This window comes from Xiphophorus hellerii, chromosome 2 (assembly GCF_003331165.1).
Source record: "Xiphophorus hellerii strain 12219 chromosome 2, Xiphophorus_hellerii-4.1, whole genome shotgun sequence".
Taxonomy (NCBI): Eukaryota; Metazoa; Chordata; class Actinopteri; order Cyprinodontiformes; family Poeciliidae; genus Xiphophorus; species Xiphophorus hellerii.
The window spans coordinates 4230663-4247458 of record NC_045673.1 but is presented as its reverse complement, the minus strand read 5'-3'; the positions used below and the strand labels follow the sequence as shown (position 1 = coordinate 4247458).

Here is a 16796-nt window from a genome sequence, read left to right as displayed (position 1 = left end):
CTTTCTGATGGAAATAGGGAAACTATTTTGAATCATTTCAGATTTTTTCCAAACATAACGTGACATTTATCCTGTATTGGAAAAACAAAAATATTGCCAAATAATAGCGGATGAGGAAAAGTGTGCGTTTTGTCTTTGGTGGTCACACCTGGGATTGTTTCTGTGAAAATACTTTCAACTCATTTTGTCTGATTACGTTTAGTCAAAGGAGATTTTAGAGAAACTTTGAGAGCTGAGATTTTAAGAGTTTTACTTAAAGAAGGACGGATAGAAGAAATGATAGAAACAAAACTGGTTTCTCGTTAATGAGATGTTCGGTCTCAATGAGAAAACCTGTATAAATAAAGGTGGAATAAAAAAGGAAGGAAATATGAAATAAAAGAAGAACATAGGAAGGAAAGAAGGAAGGACACAAGAAAAATGTGAAAGAAGGAAGGAAGAAAGGATACATGGAAGGAAACAGAAGGAAGGAACGAAACGTGAAATGAAACAACCCAGGAAAACGGAAAGGAACAAAAGAAAAGAAATGGAAAGGAAGGAAGAAGGGGAGGAAAAATGTGCGCACAGAAGAAAGGAAGGAAACACAGAAGGAACATGGGAAGAAACAAAGAAAAAAGGAAGGAAAGAAGGACACACCAAAGAAAAGAAAAACAAAGGAAGGAAGAAAACACAGAAGGAAAGGAGAAAGGACACAAGGGATTAAATATAATTTGCAAAAGTCACAGAAACCCTTTTACGTCCACCTGAGTTGCACATTTTGAATTTTTTGTTTTTAGTTGTTTTGGTTCTAACAAAAAAAAACTTTCTTTTCTGCATTCAAATACCAGCAAAGTTCAGAGTAAAACTGACAAATAAAATGTTTTATTTTCTAGTTCTTGGGTTCCCCACCCCTTTCTAATACCGCCCTGGGCGTCTGCCCACACTGACCCGATGAAAAGCCGTCATTCTCTGCTACGTTTTTAAATTGGAACGTAATAAACTCTCTCTGGTTTCTCCATATTTCTTTTTTTTTTTCAATATGTAAATAATCAGCCTCCACAGAAGAGCAACCTGGAAGAAACGTCACACTGAGAGAAAATATTTGTTTTTTTAAACAATCACAATTTAATCACTTTGTTTTTAAATGTTATTACATTAATTTAACATTGAACACAGCTCCACTTTGAATCCAGAAACACTCTGGGATGGACACGAAGAGCGTAAATTTAGTGCAAATGGTTTATAGAGAGTCGACAAATACAACACAACAGACACATTTACATTTCTACTCTGAAAAGGTCGATCCTTCTTCACGGGATCAATGGAAACAAAACAAAATGCTTTCACTTCACAGAAGAACCACATGGGGGCGCCACAGATGATTTTTCCACATTTAGCATCACATCTACACCAGAAATATTAACGGCAGTCACAGTTCTGACGCAATGCTGCCCCTTAGTGGCAGGACAAAGTCACAGCAGCTACCTCCACAGTTCAGTCACTGGGTTTGGACATGCAGCATGCAGCGGGACCCGGCAGGCGGGCCGGACACGACACTCACAGCCAGGTTGATGAAGCCTCCTGGAGGAGGAAGGGAAGCGCGGCGAGGTTCGGGAGTAACGATCCACACAAGGCACTTAGCAGGCGGGAAAATCTGTGTGTCTGTGAGGCGGGTAACGCAGCTAAAAGCAGAACAAAATGTCACAATTTCACATCTTAATTCTCCCTTTTTTGTTTTTATTGTTTGGTTTGCAGAATGTGAGCCTGCACTGCAAAAACACAAAATTTTACCAAGAATTTTTGGTCGAGTTTCTGGCGCAAATATCTTAGTAAAGTTGAAATGAAACAAAACTAACTTAAAATGAACTTTTCAGCAAAATGTTAGCGCTTGTTCCTTAATATTGGTGAAAAAATACTTATTTCACAAGACATTTTTCCATGTGAAATAATCTGCTAATGGAACAAATACTTTGTCATCAATATGAAGGAATGAATTACTTAAAACAAGCTCCAATATATGGTTGAAAAGTTACTTATAACTTGGTCTTAAGAAATTGAAACAACACTAAAATTACTAAGACTTTATGTTTTTGCAGTGCAGATTGAAGTTTGAATTTCTAAATTATGTCAACATCTTGTCAGTTTAAGAAGGAAATCCACAGAACAGGAATAAAATAAAATAAAATAAAATAAAGGTCTGAACATCAGATCACAGCACGCTGAATCTTAATGAGACATTTCAAAACACCAAACGAGTCTGACAGGGATACGCGACACCTTCACATGAACAGTGGATGGAGACTTTATGGTGTATTTAATATAATATTGCTCATATTCCAGCAGTTTGCAGATGGCATTTCTCAGCACTGGACCACATAAACACAGAAGTGACGTCAAACTGGAAGGAAACCAGCGCTGATCTCCGACTCACTCCGCCGCCATCTTCTCAATATGTTCGCTCAGCAGCTGGTATTGCTCTGCAGGTGGAAAAATAAAAATAAAACGAGTAAATAAAAATAAAATAATGTAAATAATTATTAAAGTAGTGGTCAGCTGTAGCCCTAGTTTATAATACACACAACATGCAATGGGATAGTCAAAGTCCAGACCTGTGCAGAAACAAATGATACACGCTGCTGGGTCATGTAAAAAATAAAAGAAAACGTAATGAAGAACTAGAGGAGCTTGACCTTCATTCAGGTTCCCGATGACCGCCTGCTTCTTCAGGAAGTCGTTACAGAGCTTTTTACTCAGACCGAACGCCAGCATGTTGTGGGTGAAAGTCCTGAAAACACAAACAGTAAAAAAAAAAAACATGCTACAAAAACAACTTCAGTCAGAATCAAGTTTCAATACTTTCGTCAATGTTAAGGAATTATTTATGAAAGCTCATATTTCGTCTTATTCCAATTTTACTAAGATATTTGCACTGGAAACCAGAAACACTTGGTCAGGTTTTGTGTTTTTGCAGTGTTCCTCACCCCAGCTGGCCAAATGTGATGTTCTCATCGATTTTCAAGCTTTCTTCTCTCTCCCTCGGCGTCAAGTGATGCCACTTCTCCCTGCAGATCACACAGAGCCGCAATCAGCTTTGACCTCTGACCGGCCCCTTTGTCTTCGCCACGGCAACAGCTCAGGGCTGGGTGTCAAAGCAGCACCAAGCGAAAATGATTGAGCGTCAAACCACAGGCGGTGGCGTGACCGCGAAGCAACAGGATGTTTGACACGTTGCAAACAAAAAAACACAACCCAGAAATAGAGCTTCAGACATTAACAATGACATCCAACCCTGGAACTGTAAACTGCTGCGGTTGCTACACATGAAATGCGTCGGCCATCAGCAGCAGCACAGCAACAAATGATTCCTCCACCGAGAATCATCGTTGGTCCGTCGCAAACAGATGAGGAGCAAAAACTGAAAACAGCAGCAGGAAAGGTTTTCATGCCTGCACACACCAACAGCAGAGACATGAAGCGCTGCTACAAAAGGCATCGCAGATCAATCACAAAAATAATACTGAGTAATGAGATATGGGATTGGTGAACTATAACTGGATCTTAGTGCAACGAGCTCCACAGATCAGCCACACTTTCCAGCAGAGACACCATTCAAAGTTTAAGCAGTTCACAGAAAGCTGGACTTTATCCCACTGAAATTGTGTTTTAATACTTTTTACAGTTTTTGCACAATTGCAGCTTAACTTTGATGATTTTTTTTTCAGATTTCCCAGATAATGTCCCACACACTAAAAATTTGATTTGAACCACTTTTATGCCCACATATGTTTCATCTCCACATATTCATTTTACACATAAAATGATAGGGATTTCTGTCAACTTTCATCTATTGTGTCTCCCAGTGCTATAGACTTGAAAGTTTTCTGACAAATAAGCCCAGAGTGAAGATCTCGCATAACTTGTGGTCAAAACTCATAAAAATGTACGTGTGTGGCCACCAGAGGGTTTTGCCTGCCATGGTTAAATAATTTTTATATAAATTATAGGAGCTACCACACAACTACTGTTTATTTGCGGTTTGTGTTGTTGTCTGCCTCTGATAAAAAAAAAATAAAAAAATGCTGCTTTAGGCTCCTCCCACTTCCAGGAGGGAATCGCCATGGCAACCAGTAACTGCATTTTCAGTCTGTTGACTTCGTATGCCTACAAAGTCTCTCTTCTGATTAGAAATGATTATTATCTGTGTTTCTAGTATTAAAAGACTCAAAGGGCAAACAGGAAGTGATTTAGTTTGGAGATTCAAAGAACTAAAGTTTGTTCCTAAAAGAGCCAAAAGAATAAAGTGATCAATTCAGTTGTGATCAAATAATTTTTTCAAATTTAATTAGATGCTTTATGTGCCTAAATCAGTGGTGTTCAAAGTGTGGTCCGAGGGCCATTTGTGGCCCGCTTTATAATTTTATGCGGTCCTCGATCACGATTCCAGAATGGAGCAAACCTGGTCTCATGCCCCATTTTTAAAAAATAGTCCGATTTTTAGTAATTAAATATTAAAATAGAAATATTTCTGATTTGTTAACCAGATTTCTTCATTCATCTAACTTCTGCACGCAGAGAAACACAAACATCCGTCAACTTGGATGCCTCCACCCGTTTATATTAATACAGCAAAATGTTTTAGAAGACTTAGCTTCTATTTTTTGTCCTTTTTTAGCCCAAAAATACAAAACCAATCCCATAAAATTATGAACTGTATGCATGCTTTTTGATAGTGCAAGGCTTATTATTTTTTTTACTTCTAGGCCATTGCAATAAAATATTACTTGTTTATTTAATGATTGAGCAGATAAAATAAAAAGGTACAAAAAATTATTTTTATTTAATTTTATTATTCAAAATAAATAAAAAAAATCTATATTTTGTGATTCCATAAATGCCTTCCCTAAATGCCACTGCTGGAAAATTCAACGCTGTTGCATGTTTTGACCTTTAAAAACTGAAACAGATGTGATTTGATTTCCTCAAGGCAATAAAGAAATGCTGTTGACCGGAATGGGACATATAGAGAGCAGAAAATCTCTTTCGATGCTCAGGTTTGGACCAAAAACGCAAAATAAATCAAGTAAATGTTTAGCTTTTATTATGATTTAAAAAAAATTTTTTTTTAGAAATCCTGGAACCTACATTTCAATCAAATAATCTACTTTAATCCCAACATTACGTCATCCATATGGTGGAAATGTCCTGCAGAGGAAAGCACAGAGGCGAGCAGAAGGAACATGCAGATGGAGAAGACGTCTCATTTTCAGGCAGATCGTTGGTGTGAACATGCAGTGAGCTGTGAAGAAGCAGAGAGCACCTTCAGAGTCGACTGCTCCCCATTAAAATATATTTATCGCTGCAGTCATTTCACAACCTGTCTGTGCACTCTGTGGCTGCCATGCGTTTGCTCACCAGGGGGCGACACAAGAATCACAGAAGCAGGGAGACAACAGCATGCCAAGAGACGAAGACGGCACAGAAATATCAAAAGCAAAACTAGAGACTGCTAAACAAACCTTAAATTACTAAATCTAGTTAGTTAAAACAAGAACGACATGTTGATCTCTGATTAAAATATTTAATAATGTGTCTCATATTGTCCTTCTCAGAACCTGTCCAGAAGTTTAACAATTGATCCGCAAATGCGAAATGTCTAAAGATTAAACTTCATAACAATCCAGTTATTTCTGACTGAATCCTCTAAAAAAGGCCCAAACTGCACAGAGTCAAAAGAGCCTGTGGGGGCACTGCACCAAGAAAACGACATGAAAGCCTCTGAAGAAGATGCTTAGAGCAACTTACTTGTATTTACCCAGAATGCTCTGCATTCTAGTCTGTTTCCTGCTTTTGGAGCGGTCTCCGGTCGACGCCAAAGTTTGTTTAGATCGAAGTGAGACCGAGGTTTGTAGGTGAACCAGTTTGCTTTTATGGTCTGCATCAGAGTTCGATTGCACGTTCACATCTCCCCAAACAAACCGGGCTTTCAAGACAAATGAACTGGAGTTCGATTAAGGCGTACTAAACGAGGCTGGTGTGAATGCAGAATAAATCTTCAACAACAGGAGTCCATAGTGAAGCACGGTGGTGGCACCATGGTGTGGGAAGTTTTATTTTAAGGTTTTGTTGGCTCTAGTGGCCTTTATCTGAAAGTAGCCAGACAGGAAAGAGGGCAATGAGAGAGGGGGAAGACACGTGGCAAATGTCACCAGGCTGGGAATCGAACCTGCGACCACCGCCAAGAGAATCATGGCCTCAAAACGTGTGTCGTGCTTTGCTCCTGCGCCACCGCAGCGCCCCAATGTGTGGGAAGTTTTTATAGCAAAATTTAAAAACATAAAAAACAGCCAGGTATTATTCATGAAGCCCACTTTTCCAGAATGATAAACATAAAAATGTTTAAGTTTTGACTGTTTGTGTTGGTCAGATGCCACCCAACAAATAAAGGGGCGTGTTGCATTGCTTCTCTCTGAGTTATAACAATAACTGCACCGCAGTCCTCTACCTACTTAAATCCTACCATTTTCTCTCATTTATGCCTTCGTTAGAGCCTAAAGGAAGGACAGACCTCTTGTCTTTCTCTGCGTCCTGCGCTCCACTGCCCGGTAGCAAGGCACAAGGAAACAAAGAGTCACAGTCAACAAGCAGAAAGAGTCAGAAACGGCGTTTTAGTCAGAAAGGGAGGAGAAGCAGAGACAGAAGACAAAAAAGCGTCACTCCAGACCCTCAAAACTTCCCCAAACAGAGTCAGAAACATTTCCACACTTCTCGTCCTGACTCACCTCGTGGTCGGAGATCTCTTCGTCCGCTCACAGTGGACGGCGTCGAAGAACGCCGCGTTCCAGAACCTCAGCGTGTGCCTGAAACAGAGGGAGCGTTCACATGTTTTCCTCCAACAGCAACAGCATGAGCTCCACTCGGCCTGTCGCAATAATCAGTAAATCAATTAATCAATTAATCGCAGGATAAACCAAAACAAGCTCAATCGTTTCCATTCTTATGATTTATCCTTTTTCTCTTTTCTCCCTTTCTACCAAAAGCTGGAATAAATGAAATAATTTGAGTTATTATATTATTATTTAAAATGAAACCTAAAACAACAGAAGTTTAGTCTGATTTAACTTCAGAAGGCGATTTGTGTGTTTTTTTCATTTTGTTAGGTGTATGAAAATATCTGGTTTCAACTGTAAACATTTTCCAAATTTAGGTTTTGAATCAAGCGTTACGTTGCACCTCATTACAAAACTGTGCAGTTTCAGTATCAAGGACTTTATACAGAATTCAAGCACTTTCCAGACCTTGAAAAAAAACCCCACCTAATTGAAATTAAATTATTTTCAAGCAAAAGTATGAATCCTGTTTTTATATAAAACATTTTGTACCAGATGGGCTGCTGTTTCAGGTGAGTGTACAGATAAATCTTTTCTCCTTTCTTCTCTTCTGGAGCCTCTGATCCTGGAGAAAATAAATTAAAAACATGGAAGAGTTTATTTTTATATATATTTATTTATTAACTGAAAGTGGAGAATGCAGACTGATTGCTGCTGCATTTTACCTGGTGACTTGGGTTTCACCTCAACGGAGCCTTCACTGTCCTCAGAAAACGCAGGAATGGAGACACATGAGACAGTTTTAATGGAAAGAGCTGAAAAGCAGACGTGTTGCTGTCACTCACTCAGACCTGGGAGCCATTGTGCTCCTCAATTTGCTCTCCAGGCCTCCGAAGAAGCCTTTGACGTCAGTTTTCGATGTGTTTTTCAGAAGGCGCTCTGCAGCGTCTTTCTTGCCCGACAGCCAGGAGTTCGCCTTGTTCAGGTACGAGTCCAGGCCTGCCTGTGGGTTACCGCGGTCCAGCAGGTCAGAGGGAGACGGCGGGCACTTTCCTGCACAGGAGGCATGCAGACAGAGACGTTACAGTAACGATCTGAGAAAATAAATTCATTCTGTTGACCGTTTGCACGTGACGTCACGCTATCCAGAACTTCACCATAACGGCTTCAAAGCCTGTCAAAAAACAGGCAGTCGGTGGCGTAACATCACTTTTATTTTGTTGATTTCAATTTAAAGACGGTCACAATGTGCTGCGCGGTCGGCTGCATAAACAGACAAGGATAGAAACAAACTTGTCATTTTATTTCATAAGTTTTAACAGGAAAAGGATAGCAGCACCAATAATGATGACTGTCAGTACAAGGTGTAATCATGGATTTGCAGCAAACACGATTTACAAGATAAGAAGATTAATGTTCATATACTTTATAAGTAAGTCTGATTGGAAAGATATCAAATATTGCTTTATGGAGAATTTACGCCTCTAACCCTTAGTAACCACGGTTAGAGGTTAGTACTGGTCTTATATAAATAAGAAAGAAAAAACACAGCAAATAATCGGAGGATATTTCTGCTTTCTAAGTTGTAACTCTATTGCTGACTGGAAAAAGAAATAAAAAAGTCGCCTTCGAGGATTTACCATCAGCTATCTGTGGTTGGGTTTCTGCAGACAGGTTCATCTCACGGGTCATTACAGAGCAGCAGCTCGGTGTGAAAACACCTCAACAGTATTTGGCAACACCTAGACCAGCTGCAGCTCAGTGGACAGGAAATGAAAACAGTTTTTAATCCTTCGGCTCAAAGAGCCTTTAAACAAACAGCCGGCTGCTTTTCTTTGGATCGAGTTTCGTTCTTGTTCTCGTGCGTCTGAGCGAAGCTTCCTGCTGCAGGTTCACCACCGGATGAAGCAGAAACGCCTAGGTGGAGCAACCTGGAGAGCCAGCTGCATGTTGATGCAATGCAGTGTGTACTAATCACACAAGGCCTCCTGCTTGCATAAGCAGAAATGTGGCTTTTATTTGTGGTGTTGCTGCAAGAGAGAAAACCAGAGGTGGTAACCGTCTGAATCAGCACAGGGTGATGCAAACAGCTGGCTGCCGTTCCTGCTGCAACGCAGTTTGAGACGCAGTCAACTTTAACTCGGCGAGATCATTTAGATCCGGGTGTCCAAACTGTGGCCCCGGGGCCATTTGTGGACCTTGGTGTGATTTTAGTAATTCAAGATCGATACAAATTTGTGCAGTACAGGTGTTAATGCAAACTTTGTATTTTTAATCAGGGTAAAATTGTAGCCAACATTATTTTCATATAATATAGAAAATTAAGCTGTTAACACAAAGTGTGTGTCTTTTTATAACCAATTTTTAAATAATAAGTAGAAACACATCAATGTTTACTGAAAAGTTGCTAAATCAGATTTTATTGAATTTATAAAACTTGGTGAAATATAACAAGCACTTTGACTCAAATCTTATTCTTATAAGAGAATAAATTTGTTCAATCAAGCCCAAATAGAAACTAGATGAAATTTCTTTTCAGTTTTGGATCTACAATGAATTACAAACAACAAAATCAAACAACTTCCATTGCTTGACTTTATTGTAAACTTTCCAATTTTTATTTTCTTATTTAAAAACCAATTTTGGCCCAGAAGTTCTTTTGACTTGTTGAGTTTGGCCTAAATGACTGAGTAACTGATCAAATTATTAATTAACATTTAAAAATTACATCATCAGACGGACCAAAATATAAAGAAGTGAAAAATTTGGTATTGTAAGGTAAAAAAAACCAAACAACAATTTATATATGTAACAAAAAAATAACAAAATCCGGCAAGATAATTTTTTCCAGATCAGTTTCTTTTGATGAAAAACTGTAACAAGAACTGCAGCTGTGTGTCCGTGTCTGGTGAATTTTTGGATAAAACTTGTTTGTTTTTCATTCAGTGGGAAGAAAATCCAGAAATTTTACTAAAGTAAGAGTAGAAATACATCAAAATAAAATTACTCAAGTAAAAGTAAAAAGTACAGCATAGTAAAAGTACTCCTAGAAGTAATATTTTCCCCCAAAAAGTTACTCAAGTAAATGTAACTGAGTAGATGTAACTAGTTACTACCCAACTCTGCTGGTCTTCCTTAACTGAAGCCAGTCGTAAGAGAAACAAAGATGGCGGAGGTTACATCTCTGAACAGGAAAGTGACACGATTCAGAGTCCGGTATGGGATGCAAAATACTCTTTATGTGGTTCTGTTTAGAAATATGGAAGCACGTAAGGTTCTAAGTTACATAAGTTAAGTTTCACTTTAACCTAATTAAGGTGAAAGGTGTTCTTTGGAAGTGTTTGTAATTAAACTGGCAGAAACTGAAGGACAACTTTAAAAAAGTGATAAATATTTTAGTAATACATCAGCAGGAAGGAGGAGTGTTTCCAGGTGGAAGCGGATCTTACCGATGTAGTAATACGTGAAGCACATGGTCATGAGGTTTTTCGCCGGGCTGTAGTCGTCCATCTGGTAACATCTGTAAAAACAGAAGTGGATTATGAATGTTCTGCTCTGGAGCTGCAATATCTCATCTCACATAAACCAAACAAGGCAGAAAAACGTTTTAACTGTTGAGTAATTCAGTAAAAACCCTGAATTATTCAGATTATTTGAAATCAGATCCAGGTCTTCCTCGTCGTTTTGTTTTCTCCTCCAGGACTCATCGATCATTTCTCTTATTTAGCAGAAGCGGGTTATTACACCACCTGCTTCGTTATTTCCTGTCAAACTCAGTGAAAACACGTTGAATCCAGACATACTCACTCAAACAGAACAACGGCAAATGACTGGACCAGCCTGTAGAACGTGGCTTCGCTCACACATTTGGAGTGGCAGCGCTGCAAAAACAGAATAACTGAGTTACGTCTTTCTGCTGCACACCTTTAAACGCTTTAAAGATGTTACTTTACCAAAAAACATTAAGACAAAACATTTTAAGGCTATATGAAATGTGACTGAGGTCCAGCTAAATAAAGAAACAATGTTTCTCCATTTTCAGAGAAAGCAAAATAATCTGACATCTACCAGAACATTAAGATTATTATGGTGAAGGCAACTAAAAACAAAATCTGTAGGAATTTTGATGATTGTCTATGGAGCTGCTGCCTTAAAATTGAACATATGCAGCCTTTTCACTTGCAAACTCATCAAGAATTTTTATTTGATTTTAATAGTTTTATCTATGAACTAAGGCAATTAGATGGATTATATGTTTTTAAATGCAATTTTGGTTACAGAGACTTTATAATCCATTTTAATTGTTGATGTTTCAGTTTTGTTTATTTTCATTTTCAATATTTAAAATCTTTTTCAGTTTCACTGTTAAGTATTAAGAAATTCACGTGTGAGACGGTGTACCTGCATTGATTTTCCATTATTACTTTTATTTTAGTTGAAAATAGTCTCAAAATGACAATATTATCATTTAATTGCAATAATTTATGTTCTCAGTCTTATTGTTAAGCTTGTCAGTAAAAAATCCATTAAACTAATTTCCTAAAAAGGGATAGTAAAATTACCACTGCCTCAGAAAATGCTGAGTCACTGGTTGCTATGGTGATTCATTCTGTTATTATAATGAGAGTGAATGGGAGCTTTGGGAGTACGCTCTCTGCACTCTGGACTGATTTGACCAAAAACTGTAAGTCCTACAGCAGTGGGAGATGCACCGGGTGAAACTAGAGAGAAATACCTACGTTTTGATGTATAAACTGCATATGTGGAAATGAAATTATGGACATGAAAGCAGTTTGAATTAAAAAAAAAACTCTGAATATTACACAGGGTCAGAATCTAGAGTGTGTAACATCGTCATTCTTGGCTGAACTTTCCGTAAGAAAATCTTAATAAATTCACCATGACTGTGTGAAAACCATGAACTGTAGCAAAATATGAGTTCAGTGAAGTAAAGTCTAACTTTCTGTAAGATGATTAAATTTTAAATGATGCGTTTGCCGTGTGGGACGACTAAACTATGGAGCTCTAAACAGCCTGGGTTTCCTCAGTGCTTTTACTAATGTCACATTTTGTTAATGTGGCAAATTTTGGTGTGTTTTTTTAAAAAGAAATGTAAATTTATCACTTCAAAAGGTCACAGCTCATTCCCACAGTGAGTTTTACTGGCACTGTTAGAAAAGTTCAGAGGGAAACAGACAAAAAGAAATACAAGGGAAAGAAATAATTCATTTTTATTTTTATTTTCTAGTCTTAACGTAAATAAGTGTATTCTTTAAAACCAATCTGTGAATAAAAAGAATAATTAAATACAATGTGAGAAAATATTCTTGAGGTTTGAGCTCTAAAATAAAAAAGGAAGTGGTGTCAGGATGTAGCTTTTCAGCAGTTTTGTCCCTGTGTTACGTCTTCTCCCTTAAACTTCAGTGATGTTATGATGTTTTTAGGCGGTCAGCCATGACACCTGGACGCACTCACCTGGGCGCTGACGTATTTGGCAAACCATTCCCTGCCTTTTCCGTTCTCTCCGCTGCACAGCTCTCCAAACCTCGCCTTCTCTTCCTGGTCAAAGTCCTCCCTGCAAAACAAACAGCTCTGCTGCAATTCATCAAATCTGTGGGAAACATTTGGTGTGGCTGGTTTCCACACACACCCCCACAAACACCCGCTTTCTCATCCCACAGTGTGTCTGATCATTTCCAAAATTCAACATCGCTCAGGGCCGTCCTGCAGTTTTAAATTCTCTTTTTCAGATTCTGTAAAAATATACAGAGAATTCGGACTTGCTTATTGCTAATAAAAGATGAAGCAGGTCAATACGACGATGTTGATGCATGTAATCCTTAAAGACTGGCTGGGTGGTGAGCGCAGCAGACCAGCAGGTCACCGGGTTTGGTCCAGAGATGATTATTAATCTGGTCAGGACTGAAAGGAAAAGCAGCAGAAAACGAAAAGGAAAAGTCTGAAACACGAAACAAAATGTGACGTGGTATTTAGAGAAGCTCGTTTCAACTCTTCACCCCGACAGTCGTCGCCCCGAGGGGATCAGATGGCGAGTCATGAGTTTTTAAAGAGACTCGATGTTTCTGGTTATTGCGGGAGATAAAACGAGGACAACGAACCAGGCAAAAGCAGAGAAGACGTTCCGAGAAATCCTCCTGCTGGCTTTTATTAGTATCTGTATCGATCCCGATATTGAAAAAAAATATAGATTGGTTATTGGTGACAATGCACCAGATCCATAACGACAGATCTATTCAGTCTATTTCTGTGCCTTGTGCTCTGAGCGCTTTATTATTTATTTTACATTATATTTAGGATTTTCTAACTACTCTTTCTGAGCCATTTTAAAGGTTTATTGCATTTTTTTAACATTTGACCAAGGTAGTCAGCAAATTGGTGTTTTCTTTTCACATTTTTGACCAAGCTTGTGAAGCGGTTGGTGTATCCGAGTGTGCTGTACTGTTACAGAGATGGCAAATAAATTTGAAATTGATGTAATTATGTCTGTGTTTAAAAAAAAAAAAAAACCATTCAGCTCTGTTTTTCTAAATTGGATTCGTGTTGGTTGATAGTAAACCTCAGATACCTGCATCGGTACCAGTTACACCAGTTATTTCAGGAGAAATCAGCCAAAATTCCAGGAAACTATTGTGAGAAGAAACATAAAACATTTGACTCAAACACTACAGGGCTGTTTTGAGGCAACAGATCGGACTGCTCTTTGCCAGCCACATGAATCTTATTTATTTCATTAATTTCCCTTAGAAATCAATAAGGCATTTTGATACAAAGACTATACCTCTTCTTGTAAAAACTGGACAAACTGAACAACATATTCAACATCCAGTTCATTAACCAGTTTCGTTACCCCAACATATCACTAGGTGTAATTTTATGTCAAAAGGTGAAGTATGGAATAAAGGTTGTTGTTCCTTACTTTCCATGAAACACCTTCTCCACACAGACCTCCATGAACTGCCTCATCTCTGTTATTTCGTCATCTGCGTCCTCGACGGCTCACAGTGGCGAGGACGCAGAGGAATGGGTCAAAATTTCATTAAACTATCGTGAAAAGCTTGTGGACGGAAACTTAAAACATTTGACTCGAACCCTACTGGGCTGTTGAGGCTACAGATCGGATTGCTCTTTGCCAGTCACACGGATTTTACTTGTTTAATTAATTTTCCATAGGGATCAATAAGATATTTTTGATACAAAAAACTACAAATCTTCTTGTAAAATCTGGACCACAGATCCAACATCAGCTTCGTTACCCCAAGATAACACTCTGTTGTTTTAATGAGGTCAGAAGGTGAGATATGGAATAAAGGTTGTCATTCCTTACTTTCCGTGAAACACCTTCTCCACGTAGGCCTTCATGAACTGCCTCCTCTCTATCGACTCGGCGTCTGCGTCCTCGCCGCTGTGAGCCGACGAGGACGATGACCGCCTCAGTTCCCAGTCAAGAGACGGCGGGTCCATGTCGTTCTCGCTGTCCGCAGACTCCGTGGCGTCGCTGTCCTCGTTGTGTCCGTCCGCCCGCTGGGAGCCGGCTTTGGTTGGAGCCAGGGGTTCTGGTAGGAACGGGGCCTGATGAACGGACGACCGCGGCTCGGGGGAGAAAACGTCCGAGTGGGCCTGGTGATGAGGCTCCACGCAGAGAGACGAGGCCGCTGATGGCTGATCAAAGTCTATCAGGTTGTCCATGTTGGAGGTTTGTCTCTTTGTATGAAGTCAGGAAGAGGTTTTTATAGAAACATGTGGATGGAGGACCAGCTGGGGGCTTCAGCTGAGGGGAAACGTCTCACTAGGTCTGGATGGTCATCTTGCTCCCTGAGGACTGCAACCTCAAGAGAAGTCATGAAACAAACACATCTGTGGACAAAACAAAGGTAATCAGCACAAATGTTTCAAGAGGCAACTTAAATCTCTGTCAAGACACATGGACCGGTCAGCAAACAAAGACTCAACAAATGAACCGTAAAACTGAAATATCTCCAACTGTTTGATCTGCAGATACCAGCTGGGAAGTCCAGACATCACCTGAAGTTAATGAAACATTTATCTGTGGTTTCTGCCAGAAGCAGATGTCTCAAATGGCAAAAGGGTCTGCACATCTGCAAGATGAATTCTGGATGTTTGGTTGATATAAACAGAATATTTCAGCAAGAACTCAAAGAAAAACACAAACCGGCAGAAATTAATTATTCATTTATCACCCATTTCTCTTCTTTCCTTCAATTGCCTTTCTTTTTTCCATTGTTTTGTCACTTCTTTTCCTTTATTTGTTCTTTCACTCCTCCCTAATTGTCTCCATCACATGTTGGTCTCCAATTCCTCCCTTTTCACCCCTTTATCTCCTCCCTTTAGTCTTTCTATGATTCCCTCTTTTGTTTGTTTCCTTCATTGTTTGTTAGTTTCTGTCTTTGCTTTTTGATTCTCTAGTTTGTTTCTTCGATTGTTAGTGTCTCTCTTTGTTAGTGTCTCTCTTTGTTAGTTTCTTCCTTTGTTAGTTTTTCTTTTTTAGTTTCCCATTTTCTTTGTCAGTTATTTTTATAGTTTTTCTCGTTGTCAGTTTGTTAGTTTCTTTGTTTGTAACTCGGGTTTGTTTCTTATTCCTTTGTTTTCTTCCTTCCAACATAAAATTGTCTTGTAAATTCGCTTCAATTCAATTAATTTCATTCAAAATTACTTTATTCATCCCAAAGGGAAATCAAACGCTGACAAAACTCATCATCCAAGCTTTTGTAGAGTCGTTGTGATGCTGTGGGCAGGAAGGATCTCCAGTAGCAGTCAGTGTTGAAGCCTCTGACTGAAGAAGTTTCTTCCCTACTCTCTTGTTCCACCCTTTTACTTCAGTCCTTGTTCCTTTCTTTTCTTTTTTCCTCCTGACTTTTTTTTCTTGATTGCCTTTTAAAACAGCATCAATGGATGCTGGAAGAAACTACATGACAAATGAAGGTTTATTAAAACAAATTTCCTTCTACCTCTAATAATGCTGTCGAAAGATAAATAAAAACATGTTTTTATTAAGCTATGAAAGAAAAAAATTATTTTCTTTTGCACTTGAAATCTGTGCAGGTCATCAAAAGCCATCAAAGAAGAAATAAAGGTTTTAAACCAGAAAAGATGCAAAAGCTCCTGGATGACATTTAGCCTCAGTTTTAAATCTGAACGTCGTAAAACTGAAACATTGACGGTTCTGCTTCTCATTAGAGATTTAAGAAAAAAACAGGAAACTGTTAACAGAAAAAGCAAAGTCAGAGCAGTCAAATCTGAACTTCTCATTTGCGCAGCAGTTTTCTGCAGAGCTCTGGTTGAAAATAAAGCAGCAGTGTCACTGTGATCGTTTCCCTCCCAGCTCGGTGAAAAAGAACCAAACTGAACCTTTGTATTGGCTGAACTAATCGGATTTAGCTGTTTTTTTGGTCCGAAGCTGTAATGTCGTTACTCTGAACACAGACTGGAGCTGTGGGGTTTGTTTGATCTGCAGGTCTGAGGATGACGTGGTTACATAATTCACTGTATCACCCGGGGGAAAACACCCAGACAATCAGCAAAAAAAAAAAAGATCAGCATGCTGGTGTGGAAATGTTTCTGCAGAGACAAATTCTGCACCGTCTTTTTTAATCATTAAAAACAATAACCACATTAATTCATCACAATATAAAAAAGAAAAAAAAATCTTCTGCATTTTAGCTCTAAATGATGACCTGACCTCCTGTCATCTTATCAGCTCCGGCCTACAGCCTGAACTGATCCGATCTGCAAACTGAATGCTATAAAAGAGGAGCAGATGTGTTGAAATCACGTCTTCTGGCCTCAGCAATGGCTTCCTGCGAAGAAAAGCTGCAGCATCAGCACTCTGCATCACATGCAGGAAACTACTGCTGAGAATATTGCATCGCAAATAAGTTTTCTGGTTCATCAAGGAGTTCAGGTAGAGAGATTTAGCTGCAGAAATGAAGGTTCAAAAGCTGCTTTTCTCCA

At 38.9% G+C, this 16796-nt stretch overlaps 1 protein-coding gene across 6 annotated transcripts in view; it reads right to left on the bottom strand.

The window, feature by feature from the left end:
• Positions 1-1091: 1091 nt before the first annotated feature.
• The window catches only part of kiaa0513 (KIAA0513 ortholog), a 47138-nt gene continuing 31433 nt past the window's right edge, over positions 1092-16796 (bottom strand). For 2 of the 6 annotated variants that reach the window (XM_032580944.1, XM_032580934.1), the window contains exons 2-13: positions 14152-14681; positions 12282-12381; positions 10614-10687; positions 10256-10326; positions 7652-7859; positions 7532-7566; positions 7359-7431; positions 6759-6836; positions 6497-6574; positions 2961-3041; positions 2670-2764; positions 1092-2456 (exon numbers count right to left, since the gene is read on the bottom strand). In XM_032580944.1, the coding sequence (XP_032436835.1) occupies positions 2407-2456; positions 2670-2764; positions 2961-3041; positions 6497-6574; positions 6759-6836; positions 7359-7431; positions 7532-7566; positions 7652-7859; positions 10256-10326; positions 10614-10687; positions 12282-12381; positions 14152-14513 (1305 nt within the window). In that variant the 5' untranslated portion in view covers positions 14514-14681 and the 3' untranslated portion in view covers positions 1092-2406. The remainder of the gene's footprint in view (positions 2457-2669; positions 2765-2960; positions 3042-6496; positions 6575-6758; positions 6837-7358; positions 7432-7531; positions 7567-7651; positions 7860-10255; positions 10327-10613; positions 10688-12281; positions 12382-14151; positions 14682-16796) is intronic. The other 4 variants (XM_032580961.1, XM_032580952.1, XM_032580970.1 and 1 more) reach the window with 4 other exon arrangements.